The 25,292-nt window shown below is 41.6% G+C and overlaps 3 protein-coding genes across 5 annotated transcripts in view; 1 reads left to right on the top strand and 2 right to left on the bottom strand.

Moving 5' to 3' along the window:
• PAK2 (p21 (RAC1) activated kinase 2) overlaps positions 1-5,999 on the bottom strand; it is a 45,637-nt gene extending 39,638 nt beyond the window's left edge. The window contains exon 1 of the mRNA XM_063132298.1: positions 5,877-5,999. The gene's annotated coding sequence lies outside the window, so the exon portion shown is untranslated. The remainder of the gene's footprint in view (positions 1-5,876) is intronic.
• A 4,421-nt stretch (positions 6,000-10,420) lies between these two features.
• Positions 10,421-19,305, bottom strand: PIGX (phosphatidylinositol glycan anchor biosynthesis class X). 2 transcript variants are annotated; one of them, XM_063132294.1, is made up of 7 exons: positions 19,283-19,305; positions 17,917-18,001; positions 16,954-17,011; positions 15,844-15,985; positions 12,487-12,700; positions 12,130-12,230; positions 10,421-11,474 (listed from the first exon to the last, which is right to left on the bottom strand). In XM_063132294.1, exons 2-7 carry the CDS (start codon positions 17,987-17,989, stop codon positions 11,316-11,318), a joined length of 747 nt encoding a protein of 248 aa, XP_062988364.1. In that variant the 5' UTR covers positions 17,990-18,001; positions 19,283-19,305; the 3' UTR covers positions 10,421-11,315. The 2 variants fall into 2 exon arrangements, with proteins under 2 accessions (XP_062988364.1, XP_062988365.1); XM_063132295.1 differs by lacking the exon at positions 19,283-19,305 and adding an exon at positions 17,235-17,396 and having other exon boundaries at positions 17,917-17,987.
• Positions 19,306-19,806: 501 nt separating this feature from the next.
• On the top strand, positions 19,807-22,750 carry CEP19 (centrosomal protein 19). 2 transcript variants are annotated; one of them, XM_063131528.1, is made up of 2 exons: positions 19,807-19,890; positions 22,246-22,750. In XM_063131528.1, the coding sequence occupies exons 1-2, from the start codon at positions 19,878-19,880 to the stop codon at positions 22,602-22,604; spliced, it is 372 nt and encodes a 123-aa protein (XP_062987598.1). In that variant the 5' UTR covers positions 19,807-19,877; the 3' UTR covers positions 22,605-22,750. The 2 variants fall into 2 exon arrangements, with proteins under 2 accessions (XP_062987598.1, XP_062987597.1); XM_063131527.1 differs by lacking the exon at positions 19,807-19,890 and adding an exon at positions 21,049-21,203.
• The last annotated feature ends 2,542 nt before the right edge of the window (positions 22,751-25,292 follow it).

Below are 25,292 nucleotides of genomic sequence, written 5' to 3'. Positions count from 1 at the left end.
AATAAACATAAAAAATCTATTTATAAATAGTAAATTCTAGTAGTACCATAAATGGTTAAAATATAACTATTTGTATTTTACTACAGTTCATACATATTCAGAAAGTTGCTTGTGGCTGAGTTACCCTTTTATGAACTATTTTTTGTCCTACTGGCTGCTCATGAAAATAATGCAACAGTTGTGGTTTTCAGTTTTACACCTCTACAACCATTCCGAGAACAGAAACAAGAGGCATCTAGTCTAGAACATAAGCAATTTATTTCTTACACTGACATATCTAATCCACAGTGCTTATGTGATATATTCATTTTGACCAAACCCACAGAGGCAAATTTTAAAGTCTTTCACTTCTTCTAAATCTCCCCACAACTACAGTGTAATAAGGCTGTGAGCATTGTCTGGGAATGGCTATAAAAGGTATTCTAAGCTTTCACAGCTTAGATTTCAAAGTAACACTGTCACATTTCAAATATTGTAGCCGTGAGTAGAACATTGCTTCCTTTGAGCTTCTAGGTCCTACTATTAGAGTTCTGCTTCAGATTCTGCATTCTAAGGATTCCTTCCTACATTCTTTCCTACTAGTACTACTCACCTCCTGCACCTGCTGCAGTGTACACATGTGCAAGGGACAGCCCCAAGACCCATATCTGCAAGACCAAGGCTAACGATTAAACAAACTTAGACAAGATAATGATGAACAAAGACAACTAGCACAAGTAATTGAAACAAACATGAAAAATGTAAAAACTTTCATTTAACTCCATATTAATACATTAGCTGATATTCCCGGTGTTGCTCAGGTCCCTGAATAAGGTTTATCTCATTTATTTGATAAATAAGAAATATATCTGCGACTTATTCATCTTTAAGGAGAGGACAGGAAGGGGAGAAAGACCCCTGGAGTACCCCTTCACGGTATCCCAGCAACCAAACTGCCCCTCACTACGGCACCCAGGCCCCTCACCAGCCGCTGCTCAGCCTCCAAGCAAGCCCCCATTCTCCACCACAGGCTCCCTCAGACTGACAATGTCATTGGCATACGGCCAGCACAGACCCTGGAGCCTGTAGAGAGAAAGGCGCTGCAGGCGGCAGTTTTCAAATGCTGTGCCTCTGCAGATGGCGTGTTTCTGGGCATGCGCAGATTTTGTGCCTCCCCTTCCCTCCCTCCTTGCCTCCCTCTTAAGGGCCAAGGCCATGCACACCCTTCTCCCTTCAGGTTAGAGGCAGATTCTGAGAAAACAGCAATATCAGGACGGGGTGCCTTTCATGTGGAATTGGGTTGACTCCTTGAGACGAACCTTAGGAGCCTGGAATGCAGCACCCACCCAGCCGTGCACTCACAATGGCTGCAAAAGGCTGGTAAGTCTGGCCTGTCTGGCCTCGTGCCCAAGGCATGCTGGGAGTTCCACCCAAAGCATGCTGGGAGTTGTAGGCATCAGCCTATGTTTTTTAATTAAATTCTTTAAAAGTACTTAAAACCGAAAAAATGTGTTTCTAGATTTTTCTGGTACATTGTACAGCCAGACCTATCAGCATTCCATATTTCAAGTTTCTAACTCAACTGGAAGTGGGTAAACAGCTCCAGACCTACAAACTCGCACACATACTTTCCGCTTTATAGATAGAGATTAGGATTTACAGGCACATTTGTTTTTCTGCTTCAAGGAAGGCAATTAGAAAGCCAAGTAGATACCTTTATTTTCAATTTCAAAATCCTAATAGACATGATAGTCTACTGCAGTAAAAACAATAAAGAGTCTTGCAGCAGCCTGGCATAAGCTTTTGTGGACTAGAATCCACTTCATCAGATGCATGTACTATGGAGAGTTTCCAGTTTATATACCACCACCACCCTTAAACTCTGTTAACACTCCATGCATGTGATGAAAGTGGATTATAGTCCATAAAAGTTTATTCCAAAATTAATTTGTTAGTCTTCAAGGTTCCACAAGACTCGTATTTTCAACTCTTCCAAACTAGTTTCCTACTTCCTTTTCCTGCAGCCTCACATAAACACAATATGAAAAAACAGCTTGCACACTGAGATTCAAATAAGACAACATTCAGTATTTCTGGTCTACTAGCTGGCAGTCAATATGTTCAATACTTATTTCCCAAGGAAGCTATACACTATATCATAGAAGATAGACTAGAAGGGAGCTTCCATCCCATATTTAGCTTTTCAATATAATGTAGCGTACAACTAAAAATACACTTTCAGCTTTGAAAGGAATTGCTCCAACCATAGTAAGATTTAACAAATATCTTGCGTTTAATGACTGCTAAATTAAAAAGGTGTTATTAACCACATGGGGTGGGGAGAGTTGCTGTAGCTCCAGAATGTCAGCATGGAACTGCAAATGCAAATAGTTGCACCTTCCTGGAACAAGAATAAAATTATCTACTCCCCTTCTCAGTGTTTGATGCAACATCCTGATCTGCAGTCAGCAAGCTGGAAAGGCAGGGGCAGAGGGAGTGAGTAGAAAAAGTTCCTCCCTGTCCCAATACACACACCATAAGACGCTCAGGATCTGAAGAAGAAAGAATATACTCCCTGTTTGACCATCTGAGAATAGGAGCAGATCTGACCTTCCCATTCTCCACTGAAACATTATGCAGGTGATGCAAGATATTCCAGTTTCTAGAATGCAAAGGTCAGCAGTGAGCATGTTTTAAGAAGTAGGGATATCCACAGCAACAAGTCTTTGGCTCTGCAGCCCTCTTTGCTCCAGTCAGCCGGATCCTCCCCATCGTGCCACCAAGAAAGAAGATGGTCAAGTGAGCAGAAGTGGCAGATCAGATCACAAGCACTCTCTCTAAGTGGCATGGTGAAGAGGACTGGGCCCCGAAGAAGTAATCAGAAAGAGAAAGAGTGCTGCTGCTGTCCACTCATTCATCCTCTTCTCTTCTCTGGTAGCACAGGGGGCCTAATTACTACCTCTGTGGCTCCCAGGGGAAGTACAAGCATGCAAGTATGCAGAGGCAGCTACTTGCATATAGAACAGCCACATCATCATCTTACTTGCTCACCTGTGCTCTCCCTCTGTGCTTTTCAGGGTAGGGTTTGGACAAGCAAGCCCAATCCTACGTACTGCATCATTGAGGGGAGGAGGCAGGGAAAGACAAGCAAGTGGGGTGGTAGTTACTTCTCTTTCTGGGAAGCTCCAATGTGCCCAATCCTCCCCACCTTTGTGCTCAAAGCATGAAGATAGAGCTTCCTAGAGGAATAGGGCAGGTACCCCATCAAAAGCAGTGGCAGCTGCTCCTTACAAACATCACTTGCTCAATCGTCTTGGGGGTTGGTGCAAAGTAACACGAAAACAACAGCCCCTCTCTTTTTGTCATCACACAGAAAGGATTGAGCAGGTGGGATTGTTCACACAACATGCTAATCCACATTCAGTGACTGAGTGGGGTTATTGTTAAACCATGAGTTATTTGTTGAACTATCTGATCTGAACCCAGGAAATTTTCTGCAGGGTGGCTTGTTAATCACCCTGAACAACCCAACAACAAACCATAATTTCTCAAGGTGGCTTGTTCAAGAAAAATAAGCCAGACACCGAGGTTAACAAGCCACCCTGCAGAAAATTAATCCTCAAGATTGGATTACTGCAACACACTCTACGTGGGGCTGCCCTTGAAGCTGCTCCGGAAGCTAGAGCTAGTGCAGAATGCTGCAGCTCAGCTGTTGTCTGGAGCTGCCCCTTTCCAGCATGTAACTCCTCTCCTGAGGGAAATGCACTGGCTGCCTATTCGCTACCGGGCCAGGTTTAAGGTTCTTGTACTTGTGTACAAAGCCCTAAACAACTTGGGACCAGGATACCTGAGAGAGCACCTTCTCCCTTACCAACCTGCCCGGTCAGAGGTCATCCGAGGGCCTGCTCCTGGTGGTTCCACATAGATTCATCCTCCGATTGGAATCCACCAGGGGAAGAGCCTTCAGCGTGGTGGCGCCCCTCCTGTGGAATTCCCTGCCTCTGGAGGTCAGGCTGGTGCCAACCTTGTATTCCTTTCGGCGCCTCCTGAAAATATCTTTATTCCAAGAAGCCTTTCTTTAATATGCAGCCTTGGATTTCTGTTTTTGCTTCTTTTAAATTTTGTTTTAACTGTTTTATTCTGTTTTTATTTTCATTTTATCTTGTACACCGCTCTGAAATTTTTCAATGGGGAGCGGTATATAAATATTATAAATAAATAAATAAATAAATAAAATGTCCTGGTTCAGACAAGATGCTAACCCACAGTTCAACAACAACCCACACTCAACCACTGAGTGTGAGTTAGTGTGTTGTGTGAATCCAGTCAATGTTTCTGATTGCTCACTCTCCCATTCTCTCTTGGGAGGCTCTACCTGCTTGCTAGCATCTTCCTATGGGCAGCAAAACAAAGAGGAGTGGTCCCAATAAGGCAGCCTGGGTAAAGAAGCAATTCTGCTTGCTTGCCCTCCCTCTCTGGATGGTGCAATAGAAATGACTGGGCTCCCTGGGCCCAATCCCCACCCCTCTACCATGCAAAGAAAAAGTACAGGAAGTTAGAGGTGAAGCGGCTACTCCTTGTACAAACAGCCAACTCTGCCCACTTGCACGCCTGCACTGTCTAGAGAGGGGGAAGTGGTTGGGCAAAGGCAGACACTCTCTCTCTCTCTCTCTCTCTCTCTCTCTCTCTCTCTCTGGATGTTTCAGGAAAATTGCTCCCACTGTACTGCCCAGAGCGAGGGGGCAAGTAAAAGGAGGATGGAGCAACTACTGCCTTCTCCAGTTCTTAAGCACGCAGAAGAGCCCTACTGAATCAGACCAAAGGTCTATGTAGTCCACCATTCTGTTCCCACAGTGACCAACCAGATGTTCCGCTTATGGGATTCCCATCAACATGAGCACAATACCACTCTCCTGTTACCCAGCAACTAATATTTAGAGGCTTATGGCATCTGATACTGACGATAACACAAAGCCATCATGTCTAATAGCCATTCTTTAAATGCACTCTCTAGGCAGCCCCACAATTTCCCCTCCAATGCCTCAGGAGGGAAGAGCCGAGCAGGCAGTAGCTGCCACCAGTATCTCACCTGAGATCTCCCTCGGGCAGCGTGACAGACCCGATCTTTACCATTGCCCCTCCCAGACTGAGAAGGCAGGTGGTGAGTGGCGCCAGCGGCAACTCTTCCTTGCAACCACCACTCACTCACTCGCCCACAAGCAACAGCAGCTGCCCTGCGTCACCTGGCCTCCAAGGGGGAGGAGGAGGAAATGTTGCTGATACTGTGCAAGCCACAAAGCTGGGGCTGAAACGGCCCTGAGAAGGACATCCCCGCACCCAAAACAAACAAAAACAAACCCTGAGGGAGGCTAAAGCTTTCCAAAGCCCATGAAGACCCTGGTTTGTTGGTTTGTTTCCACTGGTGAAAAGAGTGAAAGCAAAGAGTCCCGTTACCGAGCACGCCTAGGCTTAGGAAGCGAGCCCGTTATAAACTGCGAAAGAATAAGGCAAAGTCGACCCTAACCAGCCTTGCGGCTTTCAGCGTTACCCAAGGCTGGATTGGAGAAGCGCGCTCGTCTGCCAGCTGGAGAACTCCACCACGCCCCAGTCTTTTCACCCACCTGCCCGCAACGCCACAAATCAAGAACAGCTAGACTCTCCCCACCTCCTCCTCCTCCTCCTCCTCCAGCGGCCCCGCCGCCCCTCTCCGAGGCTTCCTCCAAGAGCGAGAGTGCGGAGAGACTCCGTCGAAGCCCAGCCTCTGGGCCCGGGCAACTCCGTCTCTCTCCCACCCCCGAATAGGAAGCGCCAGCCCCTCGTCCTTCCTTCCTTCCTTCGCCTCCCCGCGCCGCCCCACGGTCCCCGAGGAGCGCTCTCCCGCAGCCGCCCCGACTCACCAGACACTGGCCGCGCTCCTCGCTACCGGCCCGAGCGCTTGAGGAACTTGAGGGCAGGGCGCGGCCTCCTACAATGGCGGGGAGGGCCCACCGGGCGGCCAAGGGAGTAAGCGGAACCGCCGCGCGTGGCCACAGCCCGGGAAAGGAAGAGGCGGAGCCGGCCAGGCGGCTCCTGGTGCAGGCAGCGGCGCGAAAGAAAAGGGTGGGGGCCAGGGGGAGTGGAACTGAGACCACAATTCCCATCACGTACTTGGTGGACTACATTTCCCACAAGCCTTCTCTTTGTACAACAGGGCTAGCAAGAAGAGAGAAATGAACAAAAGAGAGAAATTGGAATATACTTCGGGGTTATTTTGGCAAGAACGGAGTGTGGGCCTGTTTTCCCTCTTCAGTTCGTTTCAGCGTGTGTGTGTTGTGTTTGTGGATTGTTTAAAATATTAATTTAACTGGGAGGGGATTAGTTTATGCTTTCAACCAGTGGCTACCTTACTCTATTCTTTAATGTCCAGAATAAATGGACTACACTGATCAATGTTCATCCGCTAGTTTTTAAGGTATTCTTCAAAGTTGGAGGAGGGTGTATGGAAAGTTATATGTGGCCATGTGTTCTACTTTACATAGAATAGTAGAGTTGGAAGGGTCCTATAAGGCCATCAAGTCCACCCCGCTCAATGCAGGAATCCTTTACTGTGGTCAGTCCTCCATTTGAAGGTGTCCTCGACTTGAAGGGCTGTCCAATTTAAAGATAACAACATATAAAATATAAGGATGGAGAGGAGGGGCTTTGAAGTTGCTCCTCAATGCTTACAACCGAATTGCTGACTGAGTAAACACACAGGTAATCTGGTCACAGTCTTCCCCACCATGGTTTGATGCAGTGCATTTCATTAAATTATATTCATGATTTCTAAATTTGCAGCTAAAGCTATTAATTAGCATATAAAAATTATTTAAATCTGTGTCCTCTTTCGGTGATGTTAAAGTGGCTACCCTACTCTTTGAAATTTAAATGGACCAGCATGCATGATTATTTCATAACTGTTTGAAAATTGTAACTTAAGATTGTTTTGTAAACATCCAATAAAATCTTTAACACGGAATGGGGGAAAGCATCTCACAAGAAGAGCCATGCTGGATCAAAGCAAGGGCGCATCTAGTCCCACATTCTGTTCAATAGTAGAAATCCAATTGTCTATGAGAAACCCACAAATAGGACATGAGTGTAATAGCACCCTCCCGCTCATGTTCCCCAGCAACTGGTGTACATAGGCATACTGCCTGTGATATTGAGGCGACAGATAGCCAACAGGACTAACAGCCATTAATAGCCTTCTCCTCAATGAATCTAAGCCCCTTTTAAAGCCATCCAAATTAGTGGCCACCACTGCATCTTATGATAGAAAATTCCATAGTTTAACTATGTACTGTAATTCCTTTTATCTGTCCAGCCACTTGTTCATTTTGGTTGCCCTTTTCTGCACCTTTCCCAATTCTACAATAACAGTGCTTAAAAGCCCAGCTATTCTTCTCAGCAAGCTAAACTGTGCTACTTTTCTCTCAGGGCATGTTTGGACGACACATTAGCCAACCCTGCCCTCAGAGACCACCCCACAGATGACTATTTGCATGGTGCACTTGGGCGAAATCAAGGCAGTTTCTGTTCTAGGTCAAAAATCAGACTGAAATGGGCTTAGATTCACCCAAACAGTATGATTTTATATGTTAAAAGTGCACATGTTCACATTGACTAATGCTTCATAGTTTTTGTATCAACAATGAGCAATTCAAGAGGAAAAAAATAAATGAAGAGCCAGGTGTGGTGTTTTTTACACATTAGATGTTTTACACTGAGGTAAATCACTAGACTGACCAATTTATGCAAGCAAAACCCAAAGAAAGTTGAGTGAATCACCCTCTATGAATCAGGAAAAACAGTGGACAATCACACACACCCTCCCTCCCTAGTGATGATGCCTGCTAAATATATAAAATGTAAACACTTAAAACAGACATAATACTGATACTCATGTGCATATGGTGAAGCATCTGTTTGTTTATACGAACACTTGAGTCAAGATGTGGCATAGAAAAAATATTTGAGGGAGGGTAATAAACATGTCTCAGAAGGCAAGCTCTATCTTGCATGCTCAGCTAGAAAGAAAAACAACAGATAGCTTGCTTGCTCATTCAACATTTCCAACTCAAAGCACCATCAAGTATTGCCAGTAAGGCTCAGCCAGCGGAAGAGGGTTACATAATATTATTTCCTTCATCCCTCATTTTGTAGAAGCATTATAACATTCATTACTATCTCTATTTTGGAAATCACAGCTCACTGAAATGTTTTTATCAATTAAAAGACCACAAGCACTTGAGTTTTTACTCCATTCTCTAAAAAAAGACAGCCTCTACACAGTACAGGATGCCTATGAAGTCTGAGCCACAAATGGCCTTACCCTTACATTCCGTAAGTGTATTGTATTCACTTCATTCCTAATGTATATCCAGATAAACAAAAGCAAATGCTGGCATCAAAGTGCCTGCAAATTAAACTATAAAGCTACCATTGTTGCCCCAGTACCTGCAGATACTAGCTGCTTACCACCTCAGTACTACTATGATGTGTGTATGCATGCAGAGAGAGGAGAGGGCTGCACAAGAATTGAAAGGGAACCCCAGAAAAAGAGTGGGCAAAAAGTTGTATCCCTATCTTCTAGTTCCAGCTGAAATTGACCCTGACAACTGGAATCCTTCTGCTGACCTCCCATGCTATTTAGGCTCTGACCTCTCACTTCACCTCAAATTCCATAGCAGAGCTGCTTGTCCTTTAAAAAGAAAAAAAGTTAAACTCATCACCACCACCTAGAAACAAAGCCATCCAGATATTTTTTTCACAAGAACAGGCACATTACCATTTTCAGCTTCAGTGTTTGTTCCAGTAATCTTACAAAGGAACTCCCCCCCTCCCCGCAGGCTGCGTTCCTGCCACTAAGTTTGATGGTAACAGCAAAAACAACAATCCCACCCCCTTTTCAGCTGCAAATCACTATGAAAATCTAAAATGGCCAAATTTTGCTTGAAAACAGGCTAAATTTGGCAATTTTAGCTTTCCAAACCAGTTTACTCCATCCATTTTTGCCACCATAATTTCCCCAGTGTTTTTTTGTTTTTACACCTATATGAGAAAAACCAGAAAGATTTGCAAAATCAGTGCAAGAATTCCAATCATTTCTAATAGATTTCCATAATGTACATTCTGAAAAAGCCAAGCAACTTGTTTGCACTCTGTAAACATATATTCTCTAGGCATACTCAACATATTTATTGCATTTATATCCCATCATTCCTCCAGATGGTATACATGGTTCTTCCCCACTCCCTTTTATTTATTTTATTTAGAATATTTATATACTGCTCCCCATTGAAAAATTTTGGAGCGGTGTACAAGATAAAATGAAAATAAAAAACAACACTTAAAACAAATTTTAAAAGAAGTAAATACAGAGACTCAAGGCTGCATATTAAGGAAAGACTTCCTGGAATAAAGATGTTTTCAGGAGGCACCAAAAGGAGTACAAGGTTGGAGCCTACTGACCTCCAGAGGTAGGGAATTCCATAGGAGGGGAGCCACCACGCTGAAGGCTCTTCCCCTGGTGGACTCCAATCAGAGGATGGATCTATTTGGAAACCACCAGGAGCAGACCCTCAGATGACCTCAGTGACCAGGCAGATTGGTAGGGGAGAAGGCGCTCTCTCAGGTATTTCCTTTTGTCCTCCCAAGAACTTTTTGACATACGTTTGGGCCAGTCATGATTGCTCAGCCTAAACCACCCAGTAAACTTTATGGCTGTGTGAGGATTTGAACCTGAATCTCCAGAACTTGTTCAGTGTAAAAAAATGTGTTTTAGGGTACAATCCTATGCATGTTTAGACAGAAAAAAAATCCTACAATTCCCACTTTTCCACAGCTAGGATCTATGACTTCCTTATGTTTTTTCCTGCATATTTCCAACCATGTTTCCCTTCTCATTTCATGAATATAATTTTCCTTTTTTTCACATGGAATGGAAATAGTGCCATACCATCACGTGTCTTACCTGCAGAACTAATTCAGACTCGCACTTAAAAATTCCTTTGGATCTAATGCCTTTAAAATAACCTTAGTTTAAAGAGGAACATTTAAACATGAAACATCTTGATACAATTACAAGGATCAGTTTCCAATATACAGTTAAGTAGGTGTAGATATGAAAATTGTATAAAACTCTTTCAGATTGACATTAAACCAAAATGAATCAAGTTTAAGATAAACAGAGGCTCACAGCTGACTTCTCATTACATGCTGCAGCTGCTCATATATGGGTAATGGAGTAACAAAAATAACCCATCTGCAATTGTTTTCTTTTACAGCTCCCTTCCCCCAGACAGATGCAGAATACTCTTCATATGGAGCCTGAGGTAGTGGCTGAAGTATCGCCTCAGCTATCATCACTCAGAGAGAACAAAAGACCACTGTTAAAGCAACTCATCAGCCAGTAGTGAAAGATGATACAAAACAAGCTTTTTACACATTGTAGATCCAACAAGAATGCTAGATAATTCATAGACAAGGGAGGCCAGCACAGGTGAGAAATAACCAAACTACACAAACTCAGGCCATAAAATGAAATTGCACATTACAGAAACAGAATTTGTGAATGAGGTATTTTCTACTTTTATTTCATATGGGAATTCATAGTTATTCAATACTGTCTACAAATATGGGAGATGGCACATCTTCCCTTTGAACTGTTTTACATACTAGCTGCCACTTTATGCCCCCTAGTGACATGTAAGGCTCGTTGAGAATAGAAGAATTAAGGAATGAGCTGCTCAGTTTTTCCATTAATGAAGCAATGTCCTCTCTGTATTTCCTTGCATTTTCATCACTAATGATTTACATCCACTGTTTCCTCAGTACTTGGAATAGTTCTACCCATTCTGTTATCCCCACTCAGTGTCATAGTTATCCAGTTTACAAAACAAACACTTAAAGCTTTCTTCTAAAGTGCTATTGCCACTTAGAATTCAGTTTTGTCTGTTTGGCCCATTTCTATTATTGAACATTCATAGAATAAGAATTGGATTATTTTTCCAACGATTAAAAATATAACTCCCATTCCATTATCACATAATTAGATGGCATGAATATGTTGCCCTTATCTGATTCAGGATCAGCCTATTCAGAAAACATGTATACCCTCCTGGAGGGAAAATGACTCAGAAGCTATACAGCTAAGCAAACAGTCATTCAAATAATAAAAAAAAATGGGCCTGCTCCCAAAGCGTAATGCTGGGCCAATCATAAGCCTGGTCTTCTGTTCCCATCCCTGGTTTGTTTGGTGTATTTAGACAGTTCCGTTTTCTCATTATGATTCAATAATAAAATCCTGCTTAGTTTCACAGTGTGCTTTGAACAAAGGAGAAGTGTCCATGCTTGCATAAAGCTGAAAGGATAAGACTGGAACACAATATTGTGCTGACAAGAGTCACTGTGCATACCATTGTAAGGTGATGTTTGAGCCCAACTGGTATCTGCACTTTCAGTTTTTCGTTTACCTACAAAAGAAGAGTTGCAAATTGAAAGTCAAATAACACCTCTTTTGTTCAACATGTGTATTCCATATAAGCCATCATATTTTAGCAGCATTCATCAGGCGGTTCATCTGAAAAGCAGTATATAAATAACTTTGTAAACTGCCCAGGGAGCTTCAGCTATGGGGTGGTATATAAATGTAAATAACAACAGCAACTTAAAACAAATACATTTCAAATATTATCTAGCTTTAGTCTAACAATCTCTTTCAGCACTTTGCATTTTAAAAGACTCCTTGGACCAAGCTCCTTTACAGCTCAATCTTATACAAGTCTACTCAGAAGTAAGTCCCACTGAGTTCAAAGGGGCTTACTCCCAAGTAAGTATGGACTGCAGTCTTAACCATTCTTCCTGATACCAGTGGAATGAGAATCTGGAAGAATAACATTTCCAACCAATCAGTCTTTCTACCTAGAAACAGGGGCTACAATCCTATGAACAGCTAGGCTACTAAACTCCCACTGGATTTAAGCAGTCTAACTACATATAGGGTTGAACACCAACTTCCTTCATCTACTAAGGCCCAGCACTAACACTAGAATAAAACAGACATCTGAAATTTGTTATAGATACATATATTTCAAGAATAACCAAGGGACGGAAGAAATATAAGCACACCATTTTGAACCTTATGCTGTTCCAGTGACACAAATGTATATTCTTTGAGGAACATGGAGCTTCTATATTAGTTTCTTTCAAACATTCCACCGGGTTGAAGGCTAGGAGAAGAAGAAAAGGAAAGAAATACACAAAATAAACTCAGTATTCAGAAAACAGATAATTCATAATTTTTAAGCATGACTGTTTTCAATTCTGAATGTATGTGTAGATACCTCCCAAAGACCTCTAAGCAAAATGTAAGATTGTGTCCCAAAGGGTTTTTTTTAAAAAAAAAATTCAGCATTGCCCATTTTTATTTCTCTTCTAATCGTTCCCCTGTCTTCTTCCCAAAAGTAGAAAGTCAACCTGTCTCACATTTCTGGCAATGGATCAATATTTCTGGAGTCTTCAGTACAGCAGAGATGTTTCCATCACTCTCTGCTGGCCGATGATACCGGCAATGCAGAGGTAATAATGCTTTAAAACAGGAAATACATTCAGGGTCAGGTTTCATATAAATGAGGAGAGAAAGTTCAGTAGCTAAGTACTCAGGAACTTCCAAATCTACATTATCTACAATCACCAGTGCCTGTAAAAAGAGAACAAAGACATAATTAAAACCAGAGCATAATTTCAAAATAAAATCCTATTATAGGCATGGCACTATCTTGCAAAGAAGTCCTAGGGCTGGTATCAATGTCATATTCCTGTACTTGTCCTCACTATTCAGGATTATGGTGGCCTTTGGCTAAACACAATGCAGTCTGTAGAAAGAACTTAACAATGTAATGAAAACTGCCAGAAGGTATCTGAGAGGTCAATTTTTTAAATTGATTTTCTATAACTACAAATAATAAATCATATACATTAAAAAACACAAATTCATCTTCAATTCTTAACTATATGTTATACTACTTAAACTAGCTAACACTAATAAGTGCACCCCAACCACCGGGATCTTATTCCACTTTCCAAAATGGCACTGAATCCTCTGTTAAAATTGTTAAAATGCAATCCTTTTAACAATACATATTCTAAGAACAATTTCCATATTTCTTCAAAATTGTTATTTTTTATTATTCCCCTTCTAACTCTAATATTACATGTTAATTTATCATTTATCGCAATATCCCATATTTCTTTATACCAATCTTCTATATAATTATCCCCTCGAACCTTCCAATTTCTGGATATCATTAACCTTTCAGCTGTTAAAAAGTTCGTTATTAATTCTATTCTCATTTGATTACATTTAAGTTTTCCATATATTGATAACAATGCTACACTTGGTGTTTCTTCTAACTTCATTCCAGTTATTTCGTTCATCTCTTTATACACCATTTTCCATAATTTTTGTACATATTCACAATTCCACCACATACAGATATACGTTCCTTTCTCCTGACATCCTCTCCAACAAAGTGTCAAGTTCTCCTTATTAACTAAATTTAATTTTACTGGCGTTAAGTACCACCTCCATACTATCTTATAATAATTTTCTTTTATCCTTACAGACATGTTTTTCAACACTTGTTGTTTCCATATCCTCCCCCAGTTCTGTTGCTTTATTTTCTCCTTCAAATCTGCTTTTCCTACCATCCTAACAGAATCTTCTTGAGTTTCCATTTCCACTAATATTTTATATATTTCACTCATTAATCCTTTTATCAGTTTATTTTCTTTTTTCTTTCTCTTTTTTTGAAATCAACTCCTCAAATTTGGTATTTCCTCTGCATTATCTTTTAAGCATTTTTTGGTCCATTGTTCCAATTGGATACAATTGAACCATGTTATAGTTTCCCCTTTTAATTTCTCTTTTATTTCCTTCCTAGTTTTCATCTTCTCCATCCAATCTCTTATTTTAAGTACTTCCTCATCCTTTAATTTTTTTACCAACCCTTTTTTTAAATTTTCAGGAAATTTCTTCACCACCACCACCGGTGTTATTGGGGAAGTGGCCGGAACCAATTTCCTTTTATATATTTGCCAGATTTCCAACACATTCTTTAAGAGAGGGTTCTCTATTCCCCCTCCCAACTTTTTATTGTAATCCTTAAAAATATATATTCTCTAACTTCCAATCTAACTCTTTTCCCTTTTTTCTTCTAACCAACTTAAGTCTCCTGTTCCTATTACACTCTCTATTACATATCTCAACTGATTTGCTACATAGTATAACAATGTTTGGGAGCCCTAATCCCCCTATTCTCTGCATTTTATACCATTTTTTTTTTTATTAACTCTCGTTCTTCTATCTCCATTGCAAAAATTGTTTACCATACTTTGCCAAGTCTTTAATTCTTTTTCAGATATCTTAATTGGTAACATTCTAAACACAAAACTAATTTTTTGGTAAAATTCTCATTTTTATAAGCGCTATTCTCCCAAACCATGATAATTTTACCTTTTTATATTCCTCTAATTTGCCCCTTACTTATTCATGAACAGGTCAAATTTAAGTAAGTTAATTTAATATTTATACCACACTTTTCTGTAAAACATTATCATGGCTTAAGATAGAATGAATGTAAAAAATTACAAATACTAAAATAAAAGTATCAATTCAATAAAAATAAAACAAAAATGTGAACATGATATACAGATCTTGCAGAATTCCCAAAGCAGACTTTCTAACGTGATGAAATCTTATGTCTCAAGGCTTGTTTGTTTGTTTCTTATAAAATGTTTAAAATGTTTCTGCTCTTTCTTCTCACCTCCCTTCCAATACCTTTTCCTTTTGTGTCATGTACTTTAAACTGTAAGCCTGAGAGCAGGAATTGTTTTATTATTAACCTAAGTAAGCAACTCTGGGAGCCTCTTTTGGCTGAAGAGTGGGGGAAAATGATGTAAATAAATAAAAATAAAATATGAATACAGGAATGTAATATTAACGCCAGCCCTTATAATCTAAAAAGCTATTTTAGGCCAGTGAAATTTTTAACTTTCTATCTTTGAAAAGAAAATCCCTATGCTACTTTGTGTACCATAAGCTACTTTTGAAAATCCCTTCATTTTCAAAAGAGGTTTCCATGTGGCGTTTAAGAGAGGAGGGCCTGTTTGACAAACACAAGTGGAAAAACCACCCTGACTGCATGAAACATGATACTTTGAAACGTGGATGTTATATCAAACACAATGGATGTTATATTAATGTTATATCTACTTTCAAGAGCTAAGTTTGTTTGTCATAAAATCTGTGTTAGCCATATAGCATATTGTACCAGTGAAATCTATTGATTTGGGTTGTGGGGACCCTGAGTTTTAGCTCAGTTGCTTCATCCCTCTTTGCTTTCTCCACATGGAGAAGCCAGTTGTGCACTCAGCCAGCACTTAAAGGCACCAAATGAATCCTCTCCACCTTCCTGACATCAAGAAGGTCAAGGAGTGATGCCACTTCACTTCTCCCCTGTGTTTCTCTTGCAGAGAAGGCAGACAAATGCCGGTGCCTCAGTGGGCTTTGCTCCACCCATCTAAAGTAGTTAGAAGCATAACTCTTATTTGTGACCAACAAGGGATAAGTGTCCATATGCCTTTAGAGATGTATGAGAAATTTGTTTCAGTTTGTTTTTCAGCAGGATTGACTCAGTTCACACCTTCTGGACTGAATACAGAGTTGAATGCATACTGTGGTTGGTCCATACATTTGGAGAATTTCAACAAACTCAAGTTTTGCTTGTATACACAACATCCCTATACACCATTAGAAACTTATCTTTGTGTATATCTGCATACCTCAGTGAGATTGTGCTTTTGTAAAGACATCAGTTCATAGGGATCCACATATAATCCTTTTGGAAGGTGTACTTTAATTGCCACCATGCAACTTCCTATGGCTTCATCAGATGTACCAAGGTTTACCTTAATCAGGAGTTCTCTAACATTTAAAATAAGAAAACAAAAAGCTCTTTCAACAGATTTCAAATGCTTTCCAAAGAATATACACAATCGCAAACTGATACCAGTCCTGCGGACTACGCCATAAAGTGTTGGTTATCACCTTTAAAGCCCTACATGGTTTGAATCCAGGCTACCTGCGGGATCGCCTTCTCCTGTACAATCCGCCCCACATACTCAGGTCCTCTGGGAAGAATTTACTTCAGTCAACAAAAACAAGGCTGACAACTATTACCCAGAGGACCTTTTCTTCTGCTGCTCCGAGTCTGTGGAATGGCTTGCCGGGAGAGATTCGTCAACAGTCTTCCAGAATTTAAGAAAGCCATAAAGACTGATCTCTTCTGGCAGGCCTACTCAGTTGAATTTTAAGATGCCTTTTTAATAATGTGCTGCTTTTAATAATGTATTAGTTTTAAATGTTTTAATTAGTTATATGTATTTTATGGTGTTTGCAATTGTGTTGTACCCCGCCTCGATCCAGAGGGTAAGGCAGGTAACAGTTATTATTATTATTATTATTTAGTCTGCAATTGTTTTCTAAAGTGGAAAGGTTATGTGCAGTTAACTTGAGAATAAGCCCAATTGACCTCAGCAGAATTCACTTCTGGGAAGACATGCATAGGCATCTGGCTGTATAGGAATTTTCATTGAAGATTATCATCTTTGTATTAATGGAGCTGAACTTGAGAAGAAGTTCCAGTGCTGTATCACTTTAATGCAACTGGTTTTCAACATAACTAAGTGGAATACTGAGCTGCCTATGACTGAGCATACACTGAAACTTACATCAACAATTAATCATTAGCGTTATCTATTATCCCACAGCAAGTCCACATATGTGTCACTAATTAATATTGTTTAATGAATTAGTTCAGATGCAAAATTTTGAAGGATTCAGGACTTATTAACACACTAGTGCCGCCCAACATGTGATTGGCATAAACTCACCTATGAAAGCCATCTTTCAAAAGTTGTTGCCTGATCTCAGGACATGTGTTCTGTGCGTCTATAAAAACAGAAAAAATACTATTTCAACACATTTAAATGTTGGATACTCTTCCATCCTTAAAAATATGACTAGAGTGCCCCTTAGAGGGGAGAAAAAAATGAGGTTATCAATATTATGAACAATATAAAGAGAATTATCTCTTGAAGTCATGGCAGAACTTTACATATTGCAATTTGCTTCTGACTGCTTGCCTGGGTAACCCAGTGGCAAATGCACTAACCTTTCCACCACTCCCCCACCATTTCCAGCAACTACAACTTCCAACAAACAATAGGATTCTCTGCTTGCTGGCTGTGTTGCCAATTGTGCCTTCTACCAGAAAACACCAAGCATTGCAGCATCCAGGACACTCCAGTGTGTTTCTGAGAGTTTCTTATTCTTTCTAGTAGAAAAAGAGAGAAACGCACTAGCAGCGATCAGAAAGCAACATTGTATTTCCTGGCTATGGAAACAAAACACAGCTCTCTGGCTGCTGATTGTATTTTCTCCCTCTTTGGTGGGGGGGTAGAGAGGGGCACTCAAATGCAGCAAGAGAAAGGGTGGGCAAGAAGTAGATGTCCAGGGAAAAATATTTTCTAAGCTATTTTAATTTTACAATCTATGCAGAGAATCGAACCACCTATAGCACTCCTGAGGTATTCCTATGGACACAGAACTGCTGAACAGTGTAAGTATTAATTATACGTCAATGAAAATGACATTCAATAAATATGTCAGAATGCAATCACAAATGTAATTATCTGCATCTGTATAAATGTATTAAATAAAAATGTTATCCCATATCCATAAAGGACAAGTAAGCATCACATGGCATACTATACAGCCAAACAACTAGTACAATAGTCAGTATATTGCTTTAGTTCACCAACTAGTTTCAGGGCAGAAAATGGATTTCAACTTACGCATGCATTCTGGCATACACAAAAAAAATATTATGCCCATCTGAAGGAGCACATTCTTTTTCTGCTTTGACATCTCAGAATGAAACTGCAAGGAAAAATAAATCGCATTATGGGAACAGCTTTTGCTACATAGTGGGATGTAGCCTTCAAGAGATTTTGGACTACAAATTCCATAAACTCAGGCTAGCATGATGGGATTTATAGATCCATAGGGATTGTACTGTCAGAGATTTATAGATCCATAGATGTATATTCTGATATGAAAAAGATCACAATTTCAAATGAAGAAAATATAACCTGTCACAGGGTCCCCAATATCTGTAGATTGGTGTGACATTTGAAATTTTGATAGTGACATGGGTGCTCTCACAAAACGGCTCCCATGGGGGTTGGGCTTGCCTATTCATAAAATAGCTACCATGGTGGGCATGGCCAGTCACAAACACCCAGAAGGGGAACTGATGAGGGTTAAAAAAGAAGAAGAAAAACTAACTAATCCGAGAACCTAAGTACAAGGCAAAGGTCTGAGGTCTAAAACAGGCAACCACTATTTTGGACCCAGTTTTCTGCTCCAGCACCCATTTCACAGAAGGCAGACTAATGAGGCCCAAAGACAAGTAATTTGGCCAAGAAACTGCGTACAAGACAGAGATGGAGTCTGAGTTCCAAATGCCAAATCACATTTGTCCCCACCCCACCCCCACCCACGCAAGTTCCACACTGGTTTTGCCAACCATGTTTATTTGAGGCTTTAAGGCCAACACCTGATGAAGGCTACTGCAACCCTCCATAGAGTTTCATGAACATTTTTGTCAACAGATTGGAAACGATTAAAGAAACAAACAACATCCACATCTCCCTCCCCCCGCGAAAAATGGACAGGATCATCTAGCCTTCTATCAGCTTTCTTTCCCAAGTATTTTGTACACAGAAAGTAAGGAACTAATCTGCAAGTATTTTTTATTTATTTATTGCATTTCTATACCGCCCAATAGCCGGAGCTCTCTGGGCAGTTCACAAAAGTAGAGAAGGTAATCTAAAAGCACACAGAAAGTAAGGAACCAAATCTGAAAGCTACTGACAGTGAGTGCATATTTATCAAGCGGGAACCCCTGACAGCAAATCAGGACTGAAGGAAAGCTAGCAATGCCCCAAACCTAGGATACTGACTACCCTCTCCATTGGTCTACACTAGGAAACAGCGATCCACAAGCATCCATCCAAGTTGAGAGTATCCCCTCAGACTCTCTAATGAGACCCCCTTTAGTATCTTCTCAAACGCTCCCCTCTATGTCCAATGCACCCACCCACCCCCGATGAAGGAAGAAGCAGTGGAGGAAAAGGACGCCACCAGCTCTTTCCTCACCACTGGAAGGTGCAGGACTAAGCCTGAACCGGCTCCCCTTACCTTATATATGCGCTGCCTCTTCTGCGCATGCCCAAGGCCCTCTACAGGAGCATCTTCCTTACGCCTGACTGGAAAGCATAATTAATAGCTGGAATGACCTCTTTGTCAGTCAGTGTCTGACAGCCCAAAGAGAAACGAATAAAACAGAGCCCGTGACGAAAAGGAAAAGAACAGAAGCCGCCACAGAATCTTTGCAAGGGTGGCCCGCGCACACATGCGAACCACTCTATGACAGGCACCGTCTTAGACAACAATGCCAAGGGTCCTGATGTGGTGGCCACGCTGAACAGTCGTTATGGTGATGAATTGGAGGGGGACGGGGGGCGGGGATCCGCTGCACGGCTACTGATGAAGTAAGGGAAGGGGTGTATATGGTGACACGTATAGCTATATTAATTAAGAGGCGCTTGCTTACAGGTGGCATGGGGAGGGGAGTTTAGAGAGGCTCCTTGGAGGAGAGGGCGGAGCCGGCAGCGGGCTGAGAAAGGAGCGCCAGCAGCAGAACCTGTATGTAGGCATCTGCGTTTGGCAATAAACCATATTAACCTTTTTGATGTGGCTTTCACGTGAGTGAACCCCACACGTATTAGTGTGTGCCGTACGTGCGAATGCATCCGTACAGAGGCTGGGGCTGTTTTCTGCAGAGCTTGACTCTAGCACACTGTTTAAAGACGCAATCCAATTCATGCTTAGATAAAAGTCCCACAGCTCGCAGCATTCCCAAACCAGCATGGATATCTTGGGAACGCTGGTAGCTGTAGGGCTTTTCCGTCGTCTGTGTAAACATGCATAAGATTGCGCCCTAAGCGGGCTTTTATTTTATAGAGGTGACATTTCTTTAAAACAAAAAGACCATCTGAAATGGGTGATTTAAATCATACTGGGGGGGTTACAAACTTTCAACCGGGGGCGCGCTTGAGAGAGTTGAAAATGACTTGAGGCCCATCATTCAAATGGCAGCAGGGTGCAGAGTTGGGTTTCAAGGCATGTCTCTGAGCATACGCAGAGTGATTTTCGGCCTCCACTGAATAAACTCCACCTGTTGTAAAGGCTCGGGGATCTGACGTGAGTCACTCCCTCCCTAGTGGAATCTGCCAGGACGTGAGCGCCCGGCGAGGGAAAAGGGCTTTCTAGGACCCAGCGTGCGTCGGACACGTTTGAGTCCCTGAAAGTTTCCTCTTGGAAATCGGAGGCAGGAGGGAGGCAGGTGGCTGAACACGGGCAGCAGCTCAACCGGAGCCCTGCGCGGCCCTCTCCCTTTCCTCGAGTGGCTGTTTCGATCTCCCCGGCTCCCCCGGGGCTGCTCCTAGCTACCCCGGCCCCTGTGCCCTGCCTCCATTTCTCGGCGCTCGGCTTTCCTAACTTCTCTTGAGCGCCTCCCTGCCCGCCCGTTTCCTCCATCACCTGATGCTCAACGTCATTCTGACAAGAGGAGGAAAACGGGAAGGAAAGGGAGAACCGGCCACTCATCTGCTTCCCCAGCAGATGAGGCGGCCGGGGTTTCGCTCCGCTGCTGCTGCTGGTTAAAGCCCCGGCCAAATCTCGATCCTCCTGACTGCGAGACCGACTTCCCCCTGAACTCCCCGTCCGCGGCCCAGGCACTGAAAAAGCTGTACTGAGCGGTCGAGAAGCCTTTTTAAAACATCACTGCCTGGTCTCAACCACTTTTCTCGAATAAACCCCCAGTTGCTCACTAGGCACAAATGGGTGGGATAATCTTCAGATTGAGCTTCTAGAGCAGGAGCGGGGATGTCTTACCTTGCAAAGAAGTGTGGCATCCAATTACAGCCTCCGTCGATTATTTTGATCTATGAAGATCAACTCAAGAGGAAGGTGCGCAAGCGCATCATGCCGATCCGGAATTTCTCCAAGTTCTCAGGTAGAGCATGTTTCATTTGGCTAGCCTATAGTAGTCCCCCTTCTCAATAACTATTTGCTATCTCCAGGCCCAGAGGCAGCATGGCTCCAAACACCAGATGGCGTACAAGAAGCGTCTGGTCGGCTGCTGTGGAGAACCGGATGCTGGACCAGATAGGCCTTTGGTCTGATCCAACACAGGGCTCTTCTGACGTTCAAAATAGGCAAATGAAGATATCACTGCTCCAAAGGTGTTACTCTAGCAGCTCAGTTTGGTGGATGTTGGGCTACATTGTTTATTGTACTGTTTATGTATAAATGGGAATAAAGCATATAGCCTTGTATATGCTGGTATTTATCTACACATCTCAGCACCTGTACTTTTACCCTTGTGTGAGAAAGGCACTGCTTCTGACATTTAGTTCCCATACTTTGTTGGCCAATATAGTAGAATTCAACTTATCTATCCACAAAAAGCAGATCAAATGGGACAGAGGGGGGAGTTTATAGCATATCTCTCCATTTCTGGGAGAAAACAATATAGAGCCCTGGGGCTGATTTATAAGTGCCCTCACAGCATTTGTTCCAGGCCCCTGGGTTGGAGGGACCCTAAGGAAGGGTCCCCCTAACCCCCTATTTTTATTTTTATTTTAGAAATACATAAGTAAAAAAAACGGTTTACAGTTTTGTCTTTAAAAGGCCTGCCAATCAGATGAACTGTTCCCCCTCACCTTCATTTTTGTTGCCAATGTGTTACAGACACTCAACTGCTGTCAAGGTTAATATCCTGGGTTAAATTGTCAAAGTGTTTAAAGTGAACACAGACTTAAAAAAATTGTCCCAGAATTCTGCCAGATTTTATCTCCAGTTCTTGTCTGATCAATTTTCACATTACAGACATGCATCTGAAACTTTTTCTGAGGTGGGAAACAATCCTCCAAGACATCATACATTCTCAGATTTACTTTATGAAAAAATATTTTAAATGCATACTTCCAAAATGTATTGGAGATTTATTTATTTATTTATTTGTTACCTGGTTGTTACTGCTTTCTTTGATGCAGACTGCAGTAGGGCGGCAGAACAGTTAAAGAATAACCCTCGGCACAAGGCTTATTTGGGAGGGGTCTCACTGGAACAACTACAAAAATTACACCGTTTGCTGAGATGCCACTTGGGGGGACAAAGTTTGGATCAGAGTTTGGAGCAAATTCAGCGGGAAGAAACAATTGATCCAGAGGAAGATCTGAACAAACTAGATGACAAGGAGCTAGCTAAAAGGAAAAGAATTATGGATGAGCTGTTTGAAAAGAACAGGAAAAAGAAAGATGATCCTGATTTTGTCTACAATGTAGAGGTGGAGTTCCCACAGGATGAGGAGCTTGAAGCCTGTGAATGGGATACAGAATCAGATGAGTTTTGATCCAGAACCAAGCTTTCAACTCATGGGGTCTGCTCACACAGGGAAGATTGCCTGCTTGAAACATGCCCCCTCATGGTTTTGCAACAAAACTTGACTAATCTTGTTGGTGAGGTGCTGCATTTTGTACTATCAGTTTGAATGAAGGCTTATGCTCTTCCTTTTTATTAACATTTAAAAAAATATAAAAAAGCGTTCTGAAATAATGAAAAAAGATCCAACTCAAAGAGTTATTTACCAACTGTTTGCTAGTTCTTTGCACTGGTGCACAGCCTTGTAAATAAAATACTGGTTCTGCCTCCACAAAAATATCCTGGAGGTTCTGCCTCCACTTGCAATATCGACTTTTAAAAAGCCCTAAACAAGGAAGTTATTTATGTCTTATTTATTATTTTGCCTTGTGTTTGTAAGTAGGATATCAAAGTTTGTCAGTTGAACTTCATTTGCCTCTTTTTTTAAAAAAATGCACCAGTATATTTACTGCAGTATATATTTGTAATATTACCATTTCACACCAAAATGTAAAGTTGTAATTCTTTAAAAATACTAAAAAGCTACCATTTTAAAACAATTGCTTTCTTTGTGGTGGGGAGTGGGTATCAACATTATTTGAGAACTCTAATGTTTAAATGTGCTATTAAAGGCCCTCCAGGATTTTATGAATGTACAGGATCTATTTGTGCCTGATAAGTTACAATTTAGAAGTCATAGAATCATAGAATAGCAGAGTTGGAAGGGGCCTACAAGGCCATCGAGTCCAACCCCCTGCTCAATGCAGGAATCCACCCTAAAGCATCCCTGACAGATGCTTGTCCAGCTGTCTCTTGAATGCCTCTAGTGTGGGAACCCACAACCTCCCTAGGTAACTGATTTCATTGTCATACTGCTCTAACAGTCAGGAAGTTTTTTCCTGATGTCCAGCTGGAATCTGGCTTCCTTTAACTTGAGCCCGTTATTCCGTGTCCTGCACTCTGGGAGGATCGAGAAGAGATCCTGGCCCTCCTCTGTGTGACAACCTTTTAAGTATTTGAAGAATGCTATCATGTCTCCCCTCAATCTTCTCTTCTCCAGGCTAAACATGCCCAGTTCTTTCAGTCTCTCTTCATAGGGCTTTGTTTCCAGACCCCTGATCATCCTGGTTGCCCTCCTCTGAACACACTCCAGCTTGTCTGCGTCCTTCAAGTCAATTTAGCCTTGTTTGTGCTGCGGATATGAAAGCTTTATTATAATACTATTTTAACTTCATAAGCTGTTTCCATGATGTAATGGTTAGATCTGAAGAAACAGCTGACCAATTAAGTAATTTTGAAAAGGGATCAGAGTTAATAATATTTACATAATTCAATCATATCCGATAGCCTGAGCCTTCCTGGACTGGAATAAATTGAAATGACAGATGTGTGAAATCATGACAAGAGTGGTCTGCTAAAGAGGTTCTTGCTTGTGCCAAGGGAATATCTTACTAACTATATTTTTCTAAGAGCCTTTCCGGTGGATCCCTAAATAGAGTAATAAATACATTAGCTCCCCCTTGTTGGTTTCACCTTAGCAAGTGGTAGTCCAGCTAAAGCTGGAGTGCCAAACCAATTTGAGGTGGGGCGGGGCTGAATAGCCCCTTGTATCCCAGTGATACCAGTCACACCCGCTGATATCACCTTGTCCACCAGCGCACATCAAACAGAAGAACTCAGTTGATGGTAGACAGAGTGGCTGCTCCTCCCAGTGTTGGCCAAGTCACATACCGCATGAAACAACTCTGCTGGTGCTGGGAAGAACAGGTGCTCCTCCCAGAACTGTCCATTTGTCACCTGCATTGTTGTTATCTCTGATCTGAGAGATCAGAGATAACAAGCCCCACCCATTGGAGGTACCCAAGACACTCCATGGGCCAGAGGTTCCACATCCATGAGTTAAAGCAATGTGAAACTGAGAACACCTGATGCTTCTCCACTGATTGCAGTTTCCTTGTTCAAATTGTACCTATTATGGGTGCTTCCTAAGAGTTAGGAGAATTTGTGCTCCCCTCTTCTGTGCTAAAGCACAGCTATTCTCTGCTGCCAATCTATTGCAAGTGTGGGGAATATTACACTATCATTATGGGATCAACCAGCATATCCTACAAAATATAAAACTGGGTTGGGGCACATTTTGATCATGGTGAAAAGGTCTTCAATTACTGTATTAGCTTCATTATTGCTTATATTTATATTATTACTATTTTATTTATTATCATCATCATCACCACAGTTGTAATTCCCTCAGCCTGCATATAATTAGTTTGAACGAGTGAAATGGAGTTTATCTTCAGGACGTTCTTTAGGATTGCAGCTTTGCGTGATTACTTTAAGGAAGAACTATTCCAGTGGGCTACATCTGACTCAGTTGGAAACATCAATAGGAAAGGAACTGTTCCATAGTAGAACTAAAAAACGATGTGTTGTCTATGTCATATGCTTCTAGTCTAGAAGGATCTTTCTAGAGACCCAGAAATACAGTTAGGTTTGTATGTCTCCACCATGATATGCTGTTTCACTCTCAAATGCCTATTAAGAGTTTGACTTCAGTTGTCAAAAGTATTACTCGCCACAGGAGGAACTGGCACAATCAACCAATTGTTTCATTCACCAATGTATATATGCACCTTTTACATAATAATATGGACAACAGAACAGTTGTGGTGTAAATGTATAC

Source organism: Elgaria multicarinata, chromosome 8, assembly GCF_023053635.1.
Source record: "Elgaria multicarinata webbii isolate HBS135686 ecotype San Diego chromosome 8, rElgMul1.1.pri, whole genome shotgun sequence".
Lineage (NCBI taxonomy): Eukaryota > Metazoa > Chordata > Lepidosauria > Squamata > Anguidae > Elgaria > Elgaria multicarinata.
Note: the sequence above shows the minus strand (reverse complement) of the source record. Positions and strands in the feature narration are given on the sequence as shown.

Coding starts and splice junctions, on each gene's coding strand:
- PIGX (XM_063132294.1), bottom strand. CDS start 17,989: ATGTCAAAGCAGAAAAAGAATGTGCTCCTTCAGATGGGCATAATATTT. Junction 17,012..17,916: donor GTGTATGCCAGAATGCATGC/GTAAGTTGAAAT, acceptor CTGTTTTTATAG/ACGCACAGAACACATGTCCT. Junction 15,986..16,953: donor TTGAAAGATGGCTTTCATAG/GTGAGTTTATGC, acceptor TTTAAATGTTAG/AGAACTCCTGATTAAGGTAA.
- CEP19 (XM_063131527.1), top strand. CDS start 21,074: ATGTCTTACCTTGCAAAGAAGTGTGGCATCCAATTACAGCCTCCGTCG. Junction 21,204..22,245: donor GAATTTCTCCAAGTTCTCAG/GTAGAGCATGTT, acceptor TCTTTGATGCAG/ACTGCAGTAGGGCGGCAGAA.